General features: G+C 37.3%; 2 protein-coding genes across 7 annotated transcripts; both read right to left on the bottom strand.

Annotated features, from left to right (window-relative positions):
- Positions 1 to 706: 706 nt before the first annotated feature.
- LOC113701044 (ATP-dependent RNA helicase FAL1-like) lies at positions 707 to 6,769 on the bottom strand. Of its 6 annotated transcripts, none has more exons than XR_011818425.1 (8): positions 6,562 to 6,766; positions 6,403 to 6,451; positions 6,137 to 6,274; positions 5,787 to 6,017; positions 4,467 to 4,506; positions 4,033 to 4,130; positions 3,743 to 3,820; positions 707 to 1,181 (listed from the first exon to the last, which is right to left on the bottom strand). XR_011818425.1 is itself a non-coding variant. In XM_072059659.1 (7 exons), the coding sequence occupies exons 1-7, from the start codon at positions 6,612 to 6,614 to the stop codon at positions 3,803 to 3,805; spliced, it is 627 nt and encodes a 208-aa protein (XP_071915760.1). In that variant the 5' UTR covers positions 6,615 to 6,766; the 3' UTR covers positions 3,742 to 3,802. The 6 variants fall into 6 exon arrangements, 1 of the variants encoding a protein (XP_071915760.1); XR_011818423.1 differs by lacking the exon at positions 707 to 1,181 and adding an exon at positions 2,973 to 3,240; XR_011818422.1 differs by lacking the exon at positions 707 to 1,181 and adding an exon at positions 3,221 to 3,652.
- A 1,081-nt stretch (positions 6,770 to 7,850) lies between these two features.
- LOC113701260 (heat shock factor protein HSF24-like) lies at positions 7,851 to 12,350 on the bottom strand. Its single transcript, XM_072059228.1, has 2 exons — positions 11,775 to 12,350; positions 7,851 to 8,808 (listed from the first exon to the last, which is right to left on the bottom strand). Exons 1-2 carry the CDS (start codon positions 11,976 to 11,978, stop codon positions 8,101 to 8,103), a joined length of 912 nt encoding a protein of 303 aa, XP_071915329.1. The 5' UTR covers positions 11,979 to 12,350; the 3' UTR covers positions 7,851 to 8,100.
- Between the last annotated feature and the right edge of the window lie 2,691 nt (positions 12,351 to 15,041).

Below are 15,041 nucleotides of genomic sequence, written 5' to 3' on the forward strand. Positions count from 1 at the left end.
ATATGCGTGTTGGTGTTTTGATATATTTTATGCCAGCAGTGCAATATTGCAATGAAATTATACTCTAAAATTATTAATTACACGTTAAGCTTTCACATTGGCACAAAATATTCATGTGAAAACAAATACCTTTTTTAAAAAAAAAAAAAGTGACAACAAATACATTAAGTCCTCGTTACCATTATTGTAAAACCAACCTCTTTTCATTTTTCTCATTCATACTCAATTATTTACGTACGATTCTAAAATATTGGATTGATGTCAAACCTCCTTTGTTGTCACAAATCCAGATATTAAAGGGTACATCTGCTGGCTTCCACCACACTACTCTCTCCACACCAATAGAGTCCAGGGTCCAGTCTCACTCCCGACACCCCAAAGTAGGTCAGCCAGGTCCTTGAAAAGTGATGTATCATCCTCCAGAATGGGCCACTGGCCATTTGGTCCAGTGGTCATCCCCTTCTCTGGGGATGCTGGAGGTCAGGGGTTCAACCCCTGCCTCCCACAACTTACCATTCTACGTGGCTGGTCTTTATCCCCGCGGGTAGTTCGAGCTGTCCGCTCCCCCTCCTTAGGGTATGGCGACCTTCCTGGCTTGTTCAGGGTTCGAATCCCGGTGTTAACGTGTTCGGTGTAGAGATCGTAAGATCCTACCAAAAGCTCCTAATTGCAATTAAAGGCTGCAATTCTTTGATAAATTACAAAATATACCACAAATATTTTCATTTACTTGCAAAATGGAGCTTCGTATTTCACAAATTTACAAACAATTGTAGGATCGTACGATCCTACGGATCCTGCTACGATCCTACATAGATTAATATGATTTGCGACTCTGAATATGATCCGGATCGATTTGAACCTACGATCCGGATCGCGATTTTGACAACCATGGGATTGACCCGGACACCCCCGTGTCGACCAAAAAAAAAAAAAAAAGCCCTCCAAAATGGCATTCCCTAAAATACGACAATAACATTTGCAAAGTCCTTTGGACATTCTTTCGAGGAGAATCATGGAATACGGGTCACCTACTATCCTAGAAGGCAGGGACCATTTCTCGTCTACGCTCTTTCTGCCTCCTTTCTTCCCATCCGTTTGACAGGTTGTTCATCTAAGAGTATCTACTGCTCCATCTCGAAGAGGGAGAGATGCTTATTGCTGGAAATAGCCGAGCAATACTGCAAAATTTTCACGTCAGCTTTACTGTTCTCATCATGGACACTAAGAATTGATTTGGTGCCTAAATTGATTGCAACATTCAATTCATGTCGCGAGAGCTGGGACCATGAGCTGAATGCTAATGCTATGGGAAGATGGATATATCAACACAACAAAGTAAAAGGCTTATGGCTGGAAGGTTCCAATCATCCAATACCATGGGAATTATTGATCTTTTATACGAGTGTTATGAAGAAAAGCCCCCGCTGCCAATCTCCAGAAGTTTTAGTTCTCTACCGACTTCAACTTTACTTTTAATTCAAGACAGAGAGAAACTGCTGGGATCAATCATGGTATGGTGAATTTTTAAGGATGATATCCAGCCATCTAATGAGTTGATAAGGATACCACAGACCATAGGTTCCAAATATTCGAATCTTCCCGCACCCTAGTTCTATCTAAGAGAAAAGGAAAATCTAACATCAACATACTAAATAGCACCAACATGGGCAAGCTTTCACCTAATTATTTTTCTGCTTTGACAGCAGCAAAGATCTTCTTCAGCTCAAATGTGTTGTAGCTAAACATAGCAAGTACATATTTGCACCATTATGGATCAGACAATTTCAGAAAGAAAAAGTCAGCCAGCTGGAAAAACTGCCTAGCACATAAAATATTTGCAAAAATAAATAGCTCACCCGGAAGTGATTGCGGCAATATCAACTACTTGTGCCATGTGCTCACTCAAATTGATCAGGCAGCTTCTAATGGTGATTTACACCATGAGTGACTACTATCAGCTTAATATTCAATGACTAAATATAACCAGTTCTGCCTAATTTCAGTCTATCGGTTACTGTTAATTTCAATTTAGCATTCATTGTAATGATATACCTCCAAGATAACTGGTGAGGCAAAAAACAAAATACTTGACTAGAACAATCCACTTTACTACTAATGTCAAATCTTGAGATTCTATTGCTTTTTCCAGTCCAGGATGGAATCCTCTTATCGCTAGAATTTGTCCAGTACAGGCCACCACAATGGTATAATTCATTGTAGGACAATGGAAGATAAACTTGTCCTCTTATAGGATTCAGTTCTCCCAACAAAAAAAAAAAAGGAAGAAGAAGAAGAAGGAAGGTTTAGAAGATCTGATCTTTAATCACCTATCATCTTCCTAAGACAGAAACTTGAACGAAGCATTTCTTTAACCTTTATGTCAAAAATTCCACTTCAATATAGCAAACAAAAAAGGACGGAAACTTTTTATGGATACGAGTAAATGTATATATCTGATGCTACCAAACACCTTTATGCCCCGAGAAAGAGAACACAAAAGAAACCTACAGCCCAAAGAGGGGACCATGCCCGACCCATAAATCCAGCTCCAGAACATGGAACTATAATTGAGTTCAGCCTAAAGTGGGCCAATTACTGATGTTTATTAGAGGATTGTGCAAGTAATCTGCATTCTTAGTAAAGAACATGGTCCCAACCAACTTCATTCTGTATCATGACAGCAAAAGAATGTGGAGCCTAATATGTCTAAAAATGATAATGTTTTCAATGATCACTTCCATGTTTCAAGTCATTTTCTTGGCCAATAAGAACATGTTTGGTAATTTATCTTTTGTTGCCAAAGGATCAGTTGCATTACAATGCCATTTCACCTTAACGGTTTACCATAATTAACTCCAGTAAGAAGAATACTCCATACCCATTGCAAAGCCTATGTCATAGCTATTTATCGCCAGCCAACATGACTGACCTGAGAAAATTATCTGTACGAATAATGGTAGCTGATCTGGTTAATCAAGAATCAACTGTTAATTTAACACATAGAAGCACAGAGTTATATTCATTACATACAACTTGCATCCACACTTGTGAAGCATCACTAAACTATTGTTGCTGGATGTGCAAGCAAGAATTTTAAATAGAAATAAGGTTCCAAAATTCTGTGAGTATAAGTGGAAAAACAGTACTGAAACAGAAATACTCACAAACATCCCTTCACCTTATTCATAACTTGGATTCTTGCTTCCGTAAACATCTCTTTGTCAATTCAAAATCCTCCTATTAAAGGTTATGGATATTAACTCTATGATCTCTTATACAGTTAAAAGCAAAAGTTTGTGTACAACCTTTTTGGTCCATCCCATTACAATTATCTCAGATTCATTTCAAGAGTAAAAAACTATGAGCTACACTAAAATTGCTCCCCTCAAGAAGTGAAATGAATTAAGCATTCGATGAACAACCCTGATTCAAACCAATGGTACAAAATTGCAAAATCTATGCCTCCCATTTTTTCCTCCCTAACATGGGAGGCAAAACTGGCAAAAAAGTTTAACCATCCACATTCTTCACAACAAAGTAACAGAAACTATAGGCCACATTGATCCATTTGAAGAGCATAAGTCTGAAGTCCTACTATAGTCTGGGGCATTCCAAGATGGGTGATGTTTTCACGAAGCTCAAACATGGGCTATTCTTGATGCAGAAATTATGGATTTTAGCAACAGAAAATGACATGTTTCTCGAAGAACAAATAGATATTGTTAATTACATTACATACCTCATTTGCAATGGCATGACCCACGTTTACAGCTTTTGACATTCCACAAGCCCACTAACTTTACATCATCTCAAAGATCTGTTCAAACCACAAATAATTCTAATATTGAAGAAGTTGAGAAACAGTGGTGACAGCAATGAAAAGGATAATAAAAAATCAAGAATCAATTACCCATGAAAACAATATGGTTTTTGTAGTGTAGTATATTTCATTACATGTAGGATGAAATGTATAATCAATCTAATCTCCAATAACATATCTGAGCATCATAGAACAGGTCAGAAACTCACATGTATGGGCATCTCAGCTATGACCAGACCACTGCTCTCTTCAATGCTTTTGAGAGTTGCAACTTCACCACCAACCACCATATTAATGACAATCCCATCTGCATATATTTACTAAGAGAAAATGTCAAAACTCAACATACTACTATGAACAACATTAAACAACAGCAAGACAAACTTTTGCTCCATATGGTTGTTTAATTCATGCACAGAGATGAGGAAAAAAGGGAAGCAATAAGCTGGTTCCTTCTTTGGCATTCTTAACATTGCTTTCATTTTTTTCCTCCCTTCCTTTCTCTTCATGATGCCAAAAACATGCTTGCAATTTATTTAATTTGTGAAAGCAAGAACTGGATCAACTAAATGCACCCCGTTCTCCTTTCCATGCATGATGTACTCACAAAAGGGGGAAAAATGTGGTTGGTAGGGGTGTTAACCTGTGGCTAAACAAGTCGCCATACGCCTCAAATAAGTTTCCTGAATTGAAAAAAAAAAAAGTTACCTTCCATAGTAAGAAATAAAATGGCTATGGAGGCAACAACATAGAAGTAAAATGACATGGACAAATACATGTATGAGCATATATATTCCGGAAGCCAAACAATTCCAACTGAGATGGAAACATGACAAACAAAGTGAAAATATAGAAGCAAAATTCTGAATAGGGGAAGAAAGTAATTCCCAAGCAAAAAAATGTTCACGCAGTTGTTGAGGAACAAGGTAAAATTTAATTCTGCGAAATACTCTTGTAGCTTTGCTTTTGTCTGAAAATAATCTCAATCATTCAAGTGAAATATAGTAGACACTTTTTGTATTAATACATTTAAAGAATGTCTTAATCACCTCTTATTTACCTTGTGGCCTTGGCTTATACAGAATGCCTCAACTGCAACAAATTGCAGTAGCTAAATAGGATAAAACTTTCCTTGATCAATCGGCATATGAAGAATGTCTCAGTTATACCAAAATACAAAAGCCAAACACCATAAAACATGTTAAAACTTCAGAAGTACACAAACTTGGAACATCTAAAAAGAGACACCATAACTGATTAGTATCCCGAGGAGACACCTACGTTTACATGTAAACATCAAGCAGTAAAGTTAATCCCATAGGTGATGCATATTGGAAGTCATAGATGCACTAGTATAGAGATGAAGTGGGAAAATTCGTCGAAATTCAAGAGTAATCCTGACAAATAGTTAAAAGGGAATAGACTGGAAGTATACCAAGCAAATAGGTGAAACTTGTTAACCAAATAAGTAGAGTCCAGATACAGGTAAAACTGAGATTTAAATCCTGAATTTGCACATGACATCCAACTAGTGGGAGGGGCTGCGGTGCCTTCAATTCTAATTGCTACATCTTTCCATGGGCATAACTTCTTTTGCTTGTACGATGAGTGACCAAACAAACTTGGACATAGAAACACATAAATCATCAAATGTCACTATTACAAATTCAACCCTACAACATAATTAAGCATAATTTCCTGCCCGCCTTTCCTAACTGAACAAAATGCCTTTTTATCCTCCGGTATTCAAAGGTTAAGTCTGACAACTCTCCAACTTACTCGAGAAAGCCTGTTTATCCACTAGATTACAGCAAACAGATAATTTAAGAGGAGTGGATTACAAGTTAGAAACTGTAAGCTGAATAAAGTTCAGAGGCAAGCAACAGTTCCTTGGTTATTGCCAAGCATACTAGGTTCAATATATATCATAAAATAAAACATATGTTTAGGAAATGGAATTGACCTTTTTAGTTGGCAGTTCATAATTAATCAAAACTCGAGAGCTGATAGGCGACTCCCCCATGCCAAGCAACGGCAGGCAAGCATCAGTAACAATAATCATATGAGACTTGTTCCGCTCTTCTTTGTCATCTTTCTTTTCTTCGCCATCGGCAGTGCAATTGTTCCAATTAATTGCCGTTTGCCTGAACTTCTCCAAAATCCGCGCTCGTTCAGCTTCCGCCTGGTCACTATACTGCATCATAAGCTCAAGGTAAAACTTCACACCACTTCATCTCCCCAAAACAAGGAAATAAACAACTGAAGATTCTGAAATCCTGCTAACAAGTAAAAAGATGCATAATGATATAATACCAGAGTTGCCATAGAAATGTAGGAGAGGCGGGAGACGGCGGAGCAGACGGCGTCGAGCTCGTCACGAGTGCTGCAGCAGACCACCATGCGTAGCAACGGTTGCCGTCCGGCCATGCCTAATAGATCCACCAAGGTTTCCTGCTTGTTTTATACGCATACGCGCGCGCGCGCGCGCACACAAAAAAAAAAACATCAATAGTATGTTTATTTTTGTAAACTTAAATTGGTACTTTTGGTAGAAATAAGTAGACAGAATTGTGTGGAACCATCTTGAATTGGAGCCTATCCACGGCAAGATAGAAATGGCGCTGTTGGCTGCGGTAGCATACAAAAAAAAAAAATTTAGACCACTTTTTTTTAAAAATAAATTTTTAGCATGCTTTGAAAGACAAAAATGGAAATAAGAAACAATAACGTTGAAGTACCTGAAATTGGAATGGGATGGGGAGGTGGATAAGGGAGTTTCGGTTGAATCCATCTTCCGCTGTCCAGAGATGCTGACCGGTGACGAGGAAGAATCTCCGCAATTTTGCCTCGCTTTCTGCCCTGCGGCCTTTTGTTTCAGCGCGCCAACGGCGTCGTAGGTCACTTGGGCTTGGGCCAGGTGATGAGTTTTTAAAAAAGTTTTTGTTGGTTTATAGAGTATGGGAGGGTTACTAACTCCCTCCTCCCGCCAGCCTACCAAAACAAAAAAAAAAAGAGCATAGGGTGGTCGGTTAGCATTTAATTTAGGAGTAATTACATTTACCTCCCTTGAGACTTGTCCATATTACCAAATGAACCTTGAAGTTTGACCAATTAACAATTATCCCTTTGGTCCATAATAGTTTCTTCGCTGAGTTAGCTAAGTTACATTTTGTTCGCGTTTTGTGTAAACCTTTCCCCGTAAGAAAAAAATTTGTCCAATTGTGATTTAAGGACAGAATTGACAATTTAGAAAAATTTACTAGGCCTTCTTGTTATGTTTGGATTGCATTTTTCATAATTTTTCATGAAAAAATTACTGTAGCGATTTGATATATGTGAGGGAAAAAGGTAATAAGAAAATGTGATCACGGAAAACGACATAATTTTTCGACAAAAAATCGCAATCCAAACAAGGCATCAGCTGGGTTGGTCTGCTGGTGGAAGGAGGCTCCTTAGCTGAGTTCCACCTGGGTTCGATCCCAGGCAGCAACCCAGCTGTTAAATTCTTCAGCATCGGTCGGGCCCGCTCTGCTGGGGCGCTGTGGGACTAGTCGGGTGTAGGTCCGGATACCCCAGTGATGACAAAAAAAAAAAAAAACAAGGCATCAGCCCAAAAAAAGGACAAAATTTTGTTGAAAAGATAAAAAATGTAAATTGAAAGATATTTTGTGATGCAAATAAATAATTTTTGTTCACATAATTAATAGCTATCCAAACACACACAGAACCGTCAATTCCTGAGCACTACCAGAGTATGGCATGACTTCCGTCCTCACGGTGTGTCAGTTGAATGTTCGCGAAAGGAATTCCAGAGCAACCCAAACTCGAGATTCTCCTCATTTGTGCATACTTTTTTACGGCCTATCATCGAGAAAGTACTACTACAATCTATCCTCTCCCGACATTGAAAAGACCACCATAGCAAAGATAGACCAGACTTTTATCTTAAAAGTGATTTGTATTATAGCTATAAAGCTGCAAACTGCGACAATTTTTTACAGTTCACATACATTTAGGAATTAAACCCTAGACATTAATCAGAGCTGGATATCCACATTGCCTTCAATTCCAACTCCCTCGAGTTACAACTAACTGAATCTTTTTTAAAAAAATAATAAATAAAAGATTGAAAACTCTCCATTATTCTGACCTCACAAACCAACCTTACAGTTGCAAAAGGCCTTCTTGAGCATAATAGCTCCAGCTCCAAAAAACTACGCCCTCCGTACTAGGTCGTTATTCTAGTACTACTAGCTTTAATTACTTCGACCTTAATTTCAGTTACAAACCTTGCTGGTTTCACCAGCGCATGAAGCTATTCTCATCCAAGGTGCACAAAAGTCGAGTGTCTTGACGTCTCTCCTAGGACGAACCTCAGCATAACCAACATCCATGTCATCACGACCCCTCTTTTTGTTCTTCTCTGTTAACAAGGTCACACCGAACAACTTCAAGCTCCCTCCATTTCCATTTTCGTCATCATCATCATCGGCTTCTTTGTTGTCAACATGATCATCAACAACACACTTGATCTCATTAAAATTCATCTCACCCACCGCTGCTCCCTGGTTCATGATGCTGTTGATTTGATCAGGTGCAACATTTACATGCTTGGTCAAGAATGCAATGAGGTCGTCGCATTGTTTCTTGGTCTGTGCAAGCTCTGAACTCAGCATCTGATTATCTTTCTTCAGCTTTTCATTCTCATCCGACAAGTCCGCAAATTGCTCTGCAGATAGGGTGTCCACCGACCCTGGGCTCTTCGAGTCGGGGGATGAGGTTGAGCTTGAGCCCAAGTCCTCGCCGGAATTCGCTGGTGAGGTGGGATTGGCAGTGGTTATGGACTTGCCGGCCCCAGCTTGGTTTGTAGACTGTGTTGACGTCGTGGTTTTCCGTCGACGGATATCAGTTAGGAGCTCCTTCCGGCCTCGCTTGAAATTGTCGTTGGCAAATTCCCATTTATCGGGGACAATTTTTCGGAAGCCCTAGAGAACGAAGGATGGGAATGTGAATTGCACAAACTTAAACGTAGTCAACGCGTCAAAATTAATCTTCTGTTCCTCTTTTTCGTTTTTACCCCCCTTCTGTTTTCCACAGTCGATTATTTTCATAAAAAGTAAAAACAAGTAAAAAATAAAACTGATGACAGCTGATGTAGTAGCACCACAGATGAAAATTCACTTTCTAGCATGCTGTAACATCTACTGATAAATCAAACATCAATTAAATCTTGGAATTGCAGCAAATAAAAAAGGACAAATATCAACGCTAAGACAATTTCCAAATCAAATCCTAAGCTACTTCACCCTAAAAACAATTATTACTTGTTTGGATTATGATTTTTTAACAAAAAATTTTACTCTTTTTTAACTCATGTTATATCAAATTACTATATCGCATTTTTTTTAATAAAAACTCCTAAAAATAGGAGTCAGTAACTGTTTCACTTTTTGGAGAAGGTTTTCGAATGGCCTATAAGAGAAGGATGCTCCAAGTGCAATTAACCTTCCTGCCCACAACTGTAGTTGTTAGAAAATTTTTTTAAAAAAATATTCATGCAGGGAAGAGCCAATTTTCAACTCAATTCATGAAAGATGATTGACCAAATAAAAGTAGGCATTGCAGGATGAGGGGTAGGAGTGGTCATCAGAATGACAGCTCCTGAACTGTTCACGGCCAGATTTTGACCAAAACAAAATGTGCAATTTAGATCACTTGTTGTGCATCGATTTTCATGTATGTAGGTTCCACAAAATTTTGTATTAAAATTACGTCGTGTGCAATCAAAATTACGCCCTATTGAAAATGATCAAAACCGCAGGAACGGTTGCACTCCTGCCCTTGTCCGGCATTGCAGCTCAGAAGATAAGACCAGCCTTCCCAACAGAAACCTACGACTTTTTAGACCTAATAATTAATAGCAAGAACAAAATTGACCGGCGCCAAACATTTTCTCCTCCTAAATACGCGCCAAATTCTCCAAAAGCACGCAGGTCAGTTACCAGAAAATAATTTTTATTTTTCTCCGCCGTCAAACTGGAAAAAAAATACTTTTAATAAAGGAGAAAGAACAAACTTCAGGTACGGCTAGGACAGGTTCATTTCAAAAAAACGTGATGCAGACGCAGATCGTGGTACGCGATGTCAAATTGCGCGGCCCACCAGTGCCACTTGACCTGGTTCAGGAAGTTTCTCCCTATAGAAACGGACATTTCTCTTTTAGTGGTAGGGCCCAGCTTCTCAAGTGTTCAAACTCTGTTGCACGCAATAGATTGGTAATTTGGCTGGTAGCTTTTCGACACTAAAATGGACCCGCCAGCTAAACCAGGTCCAATATCAATCAAAGCTGCTGCTACATTCCCCCCCCCCCCCCCCCCCCTCTCTCCCCCCTCCTCGTTTGTTTCCCTTTTTTTTTTCCAACTTCATCGTGGCTTGCTTCACACCCAAAAAAGAAGAGAGAACCCTTTCAAGTCTAATTACCACCTAATACAGGTTGATTAAGACAAAGCGCCGTGGTAAAACAGTCCTATCGGTTCCCACAATTTTCAACAAGGTAGTTGATAAAATAAATGGTCTCGGAATTAAAGTTTTCTTTCATTTTCACCCATCTTTGTTTAAAAATGTTTCGAAGGACAATAATTGTTTGGATACCTCAATTATCCCAAATAAAATTTCGCTTGCATCATAGACACATTTTCCAACCTACCTTTTTATATTTCCAACCACCTTTTTATCTCACATACATCACATCACAAAAAATGCTACAGTAATTATTCCAAATAATATTTCAAATAATACACTATCCAAACACTCCCAATATTATTTCTACGTTTCTTTTCCTTTTGCCTTGCGTCTTTAGAAAGTGCGAGATTCATGCACTAATATTTCATTTAGACACAAGTACTATAACAACAGTACTCTATACCAATAATAGTTTACATAATACTACTACGTTGATCCAGTGTGGTCCTTTTCTCTCTCTCTCTCTCTTTTTTTTTTTTTTTTTTTTTTTTAGCAAAGGGCGATGACGATTGAATGATTGAAGTTTCGTTTAAGGCTTACCAAAGATTATTGATTGTGTGGATAGTTAAATAGACCCAACCACTTTTGTGTGCACGCTCGTACTTATACGTATAAACTAATCGTTTTACCAAAAGCATACTTTCTTAGAGGACTAACCCTGCCACCTACAAAAGATTCTCTACTAGCTAGCAAGCGGTAAAATGCAGAACGGATCTTCTGTCATTCCCTCTTTCTATCCCTATTTCTAATATATTGCTATCTTTATAAACATTGTATTAAATTTTTTTAATTTTTTTAAAATTTAATAACTATTCACTAATATAAAAAAATAAAATAGCCTTAAAAAGGTAATACTATATAATAGAAAATTAAAAAATATAGTTAAAAATTTTTATACATTTTGAATTTTCAAGTTTGTTAAATTTTATGTATTACTCAGTTAATAATTATTAGATTTTAAATATTAGATTAAGGAAACAAAAAAATAAAATATGTGTTTATAAAGAAAAATAATAATATAATAAAAAATAAGATAAGAGAGTTGGAAAGGAGAACCTTCCCTCGGCCCTCCCCCGGCGGGGGTTGGTAAAATTGTTCTTCAAACGAGTAGTACTGCATCATCATTCCGAGCGATTTTTTCCTTTTTTTTTGTTTCAAACAACTAAGGAAAAAGTCAAACTTTTACAAGGAGGAGCGGAAAACAATTCACAACTACTCCGAAAGTGCGTTGTTCCAAGTATCTCTCTCTCGCTCTCGGGTTTTATGTGATCACACTCCAATTCTTTTGATAATAACAGCTAGTCCATTCTTTTTCATAATTTTGGCAAAAGATTGCGAAATGAATAAAGAAGAGCATATATGGCTCGGCTAAAGTTTAATCGCTCAAAAATAAGCAAGCAAAGTAATCTACAGAGATAAATGAACTTACATAGGTGTTGAGCTGACGAACGAAGCTGGAAAAGTTGTTGTGCTTGAAGTAATTAGGCAGCAAATCCTTAGCAAACTCCGCGGTTTTCCAGACCACGAACGTTGTACCGCTTTCGTTCCACGATATTACATCGTCCGAGCAGGGATCATCCACCAACTGATACGTCTTGGTCAAGAACGGGGCCGGAACTGTCCTTTGAGACATCTCCTTCTTTTTTCTTTTTTTCTCTGCCCCTCGCCAAAAACAACACAAGTCCAAAAGGAAAAAAAAGATACTATATAGGACAACAAAATACTAGGAAAAAGAACTGCAAGTGTACAATACTCTAGTTTAGGCTTAAAAGAAATTGATGATGGTCAAGCCAGAGGTTGTATGGGTTAAAAGAAAAACGGGCAAGTTGAACTTAGATGGAAGAACAACTAAAGAGAAGGAGGGCAGTGAGGAATTCCCAACCCCAGCAGTAAAATCCAGAGAGGAAGACGCGAGAATGAAGGCGATCGTCGTTTGAAGGCATGAAAGTAAAATTAGAATCCATTAGTTTTGGGGGTGGCTTGATCGTTCTTCAGAAGCTGTGTTGCCAATCCGCCTAAAGGACAACACGACCATAACTACTCGGAAAGTCGGTAATTGGAAGGGGAAAGGAGGAGGACAGAGACAAATATGGGATGGACTGCGAGCGTTTTTTGAGTTTTCTTTTCCAGAGACGTGTACGGGACCCTTACTTTACTAAGATAGGAGCAGTATAATTATAAATGCAACAAAAGCTCGATCAATGGGGACAAAGACCAAGAAGCAAGAAAGTGGCAATCGTGATTGAGGAATAGCCCTCTTATGCAAGTAGTACCGCCTATGTTCTAGAAATATTTAGAAACCACAGCCCACCTTTTAGTCTTCAGACGCCACACTTTCAAACCAAGAATCCCGGCTGCAGCGTGTTAAACTTAAAGAGATATTATTATTATTATTATTATTATTATTATAAAAGAAGGAGAGAGAGGGAAAAAAAAAAAAAAAAGAAAGTAATCCAAGGAATCGAAACGGCTGTGTCGTCTGGTGATTGGCGATTTTTTAATGGAAACTATTTATCTGTCCTAAAAAATAATTGAATGTGATAAAATAATACTAGTGACTGACTCTGTTTGGGTAGCTTACTACTTTTTTATAAAATTTTATTTAATTACATTATAAATACATTTTTAATTATTTTTTTATATTGCTAACTATCTTTTTTCCAGACCACATTCACCGCTTTTCTCTTTTTGGTTTTGGGTGGAGGGCGATCTAAATTTATTTAAGCGTGGATTAGATTCGAATCCATGGTTTCTTGAGAAGGTTTCAATAAATAATTATTATTATTATTTTGGTTACATGATGGCTACTGCCAGCTTTTCAACTCATCGGCATTTTACCCGTTCCATAGATGGGAAAGAAAATTGTCGAGGAGAAATGAAAGGTCGCTTGCAACTTGCAGATGGATACAGGAGGGGGCTATCTGGCAGGCTTTTCAACACACTGTAAATTGAGCACACACTTACACAACAGAGATGTGTTAATGTTCGAAAACTATTTACATGGGCCCTTACATATTTATTACGTGAAAATTATGTGATGTTCTCTCATCTGCACAATTTGAATTTCAACATTGTTAACTGATTTTGGATCATTTTATTGTTTGGGATGGTTATTTCTAAATTCTGATCACCATCATCGCCCTTTTGTCCTCAACTGTTTCTGACTTGCTTTACTGCGTAATGGCTTCTTCAATCTTTTCTTCACTAATTAAGCTTCCTGCGTCATCCTAGTCAGCTAGGATTCTACTAGAGTTGATGCCCAGTTGCGGTGGAAGGATCCGTCCAAAATTTAGACCGTTAACTAACTTTTTTTTTTGTTTACATGGGAGAGGTATCAAGTTGGATAATGGTGAATCCGAACCTGTTGAAGTTCAGTTAGAATCTGCATCCCTTATTCACCGTTAACACTCCTCTTAGCCAGCCAGTCTACACACTTGTTCCCTTCTCTCCAAACATGTTGTAGTCTACATTTCCAATCCCTACGTGTGTAACTCCTGATGAGAAGTATCAAGTTGGATAATGGTGATTCCGAACCTGCGCCCTGTATTAGATCCAAAGCTACCCTTGAATCAGTTTCCAAAATCACTCGTTTCTCCCCCGAGTTCCAAGCCATTTCTAACCCTTTAAGTATTGCCCATAGTTCCAAGAATACTGCTTAATATCCAAATTTACCATTTGAATGATCAGATGGGGATCATGGGGCATCATGATTTACGACATTTATCCTCATTAGAATTTTCTTGGGGCATCAACACTTACGACACTCTTCCGCATTAGAATTTTCTCTGTCTTATTATCACTCAATATTAATAGGGTAAATTATCTTTTATTCTCTTGTGATTTGGTGCTTTACTATATAACTCTCTTATGGTCTAAAAAATTATATATAACTCAATACAGTTTGAGTTAAAGCGTCACTATTAGTTTTTTCCATTAAACTAACGGTCAATAGTAAAAAATCAAAATCAAACTAATAAATTAATGAATTCACCCTTTTCCTTTTTCTTTTTTCCTTTTCTTTCTCTCTCTTTTTTTTTGGGGGCCTATAAAATATTAAGTTTCTCCTAATACAAAAGAGGTGGAAGGGAAATAAAAAGAAAATAAATAAGAAACAAAAAAGATGGAAGGAAACTATAAAATAAATAAATAAGAAACAAAAAATATCAAATCTTTTTTTACTACAGATATCACTATAGATTTTTAAATTAAATCTTTAAAGTTATTTTCTATTTATTATTTATCTATTTTTATTGCAATTTCTTCTTTTTTATGTTTGGAGAAAAAAAATAATAGAGAGTAAATCTGTCAATTTATTAGTTTGATTTTGAATTTTTACTATTGAGTGTTAGTTTTAATGAAAAAAACTAACGGTGATATATTAATTCAAATTATTAGGAGGTTATGTATAGATTTTTAAATCATAGAAGGGTTATGTGATAAAATACTAAATTATAGGAGAATAAAAGGTAATTTACTCATATTAATACCATAGTAATAGTGGATATAACTGTTTAAGTACGCAGCAACAGCTATTAACCGCTTATGCTACTAAGATTCGAAGAGATCAAGGGCTCCCAAGTTGCAGTTTAGACAAGTTTGTTATTGAGGTATAAATAGACAGAGGTATGGCCTAAATAAATCTAGACGGAGTATAAATATGTCAAATTGTGCTGTAAAAAAGTATGGAAAAAATTAA

The sequence above is a fragment of the Coffea arabica genome, chromosome 7e (genome assembly GCF_036785885.1).
Source record: "Coffea arabica cultivar ET-39 chromosome 7e, Coffea Arabica ET-39 HiFi, whole genome shotgun sequence".
NCBI lineage: Eukaryota > Viridiplantae > Streptophyta > Magnoliopsida > Gentianales > Rubiaceae > Coffea > Coffea arabica.

Bases quoted from the DNA above. Each gene is read 5' to 3' on its own strand.
- LOC113701044 (XM_072059659.1), bottom strand. From the start codon at position 6,614: ATGGATTCAACCGAAACTCCCTTATCCACCTCCCCATCCCATTCCAAT. The intron at 6,452-6,561 runs GTACTTCAACGT...ATGCTACCGCAG, and splicing joins CCATCCCATTCCAATTTCAG to CCAACAGCGCCATTTCTATC. The intron at 4,131-4,466 runs GTTAACACCCCT...AAATATATGCAG, and splicing joins GGCGACTTGTTTAGCCACAG to ATGGGATTGTCATTAATATG.
- LOC113701260 (XM_072059228.1), bottom strand. From the start codon at position 11,978: ATGTCTCAAAGGACAGTTCCGGCCCCGTTCTTGACCAAGACGTATCAG. The intron at 8,809-11,774 runs GTAAGTTCATTT...TTCGTTCTCTAG, and splicing joins TTCGTCAGCTCAACACCTAT to GGCTTCCGAAAAATTGTCCC.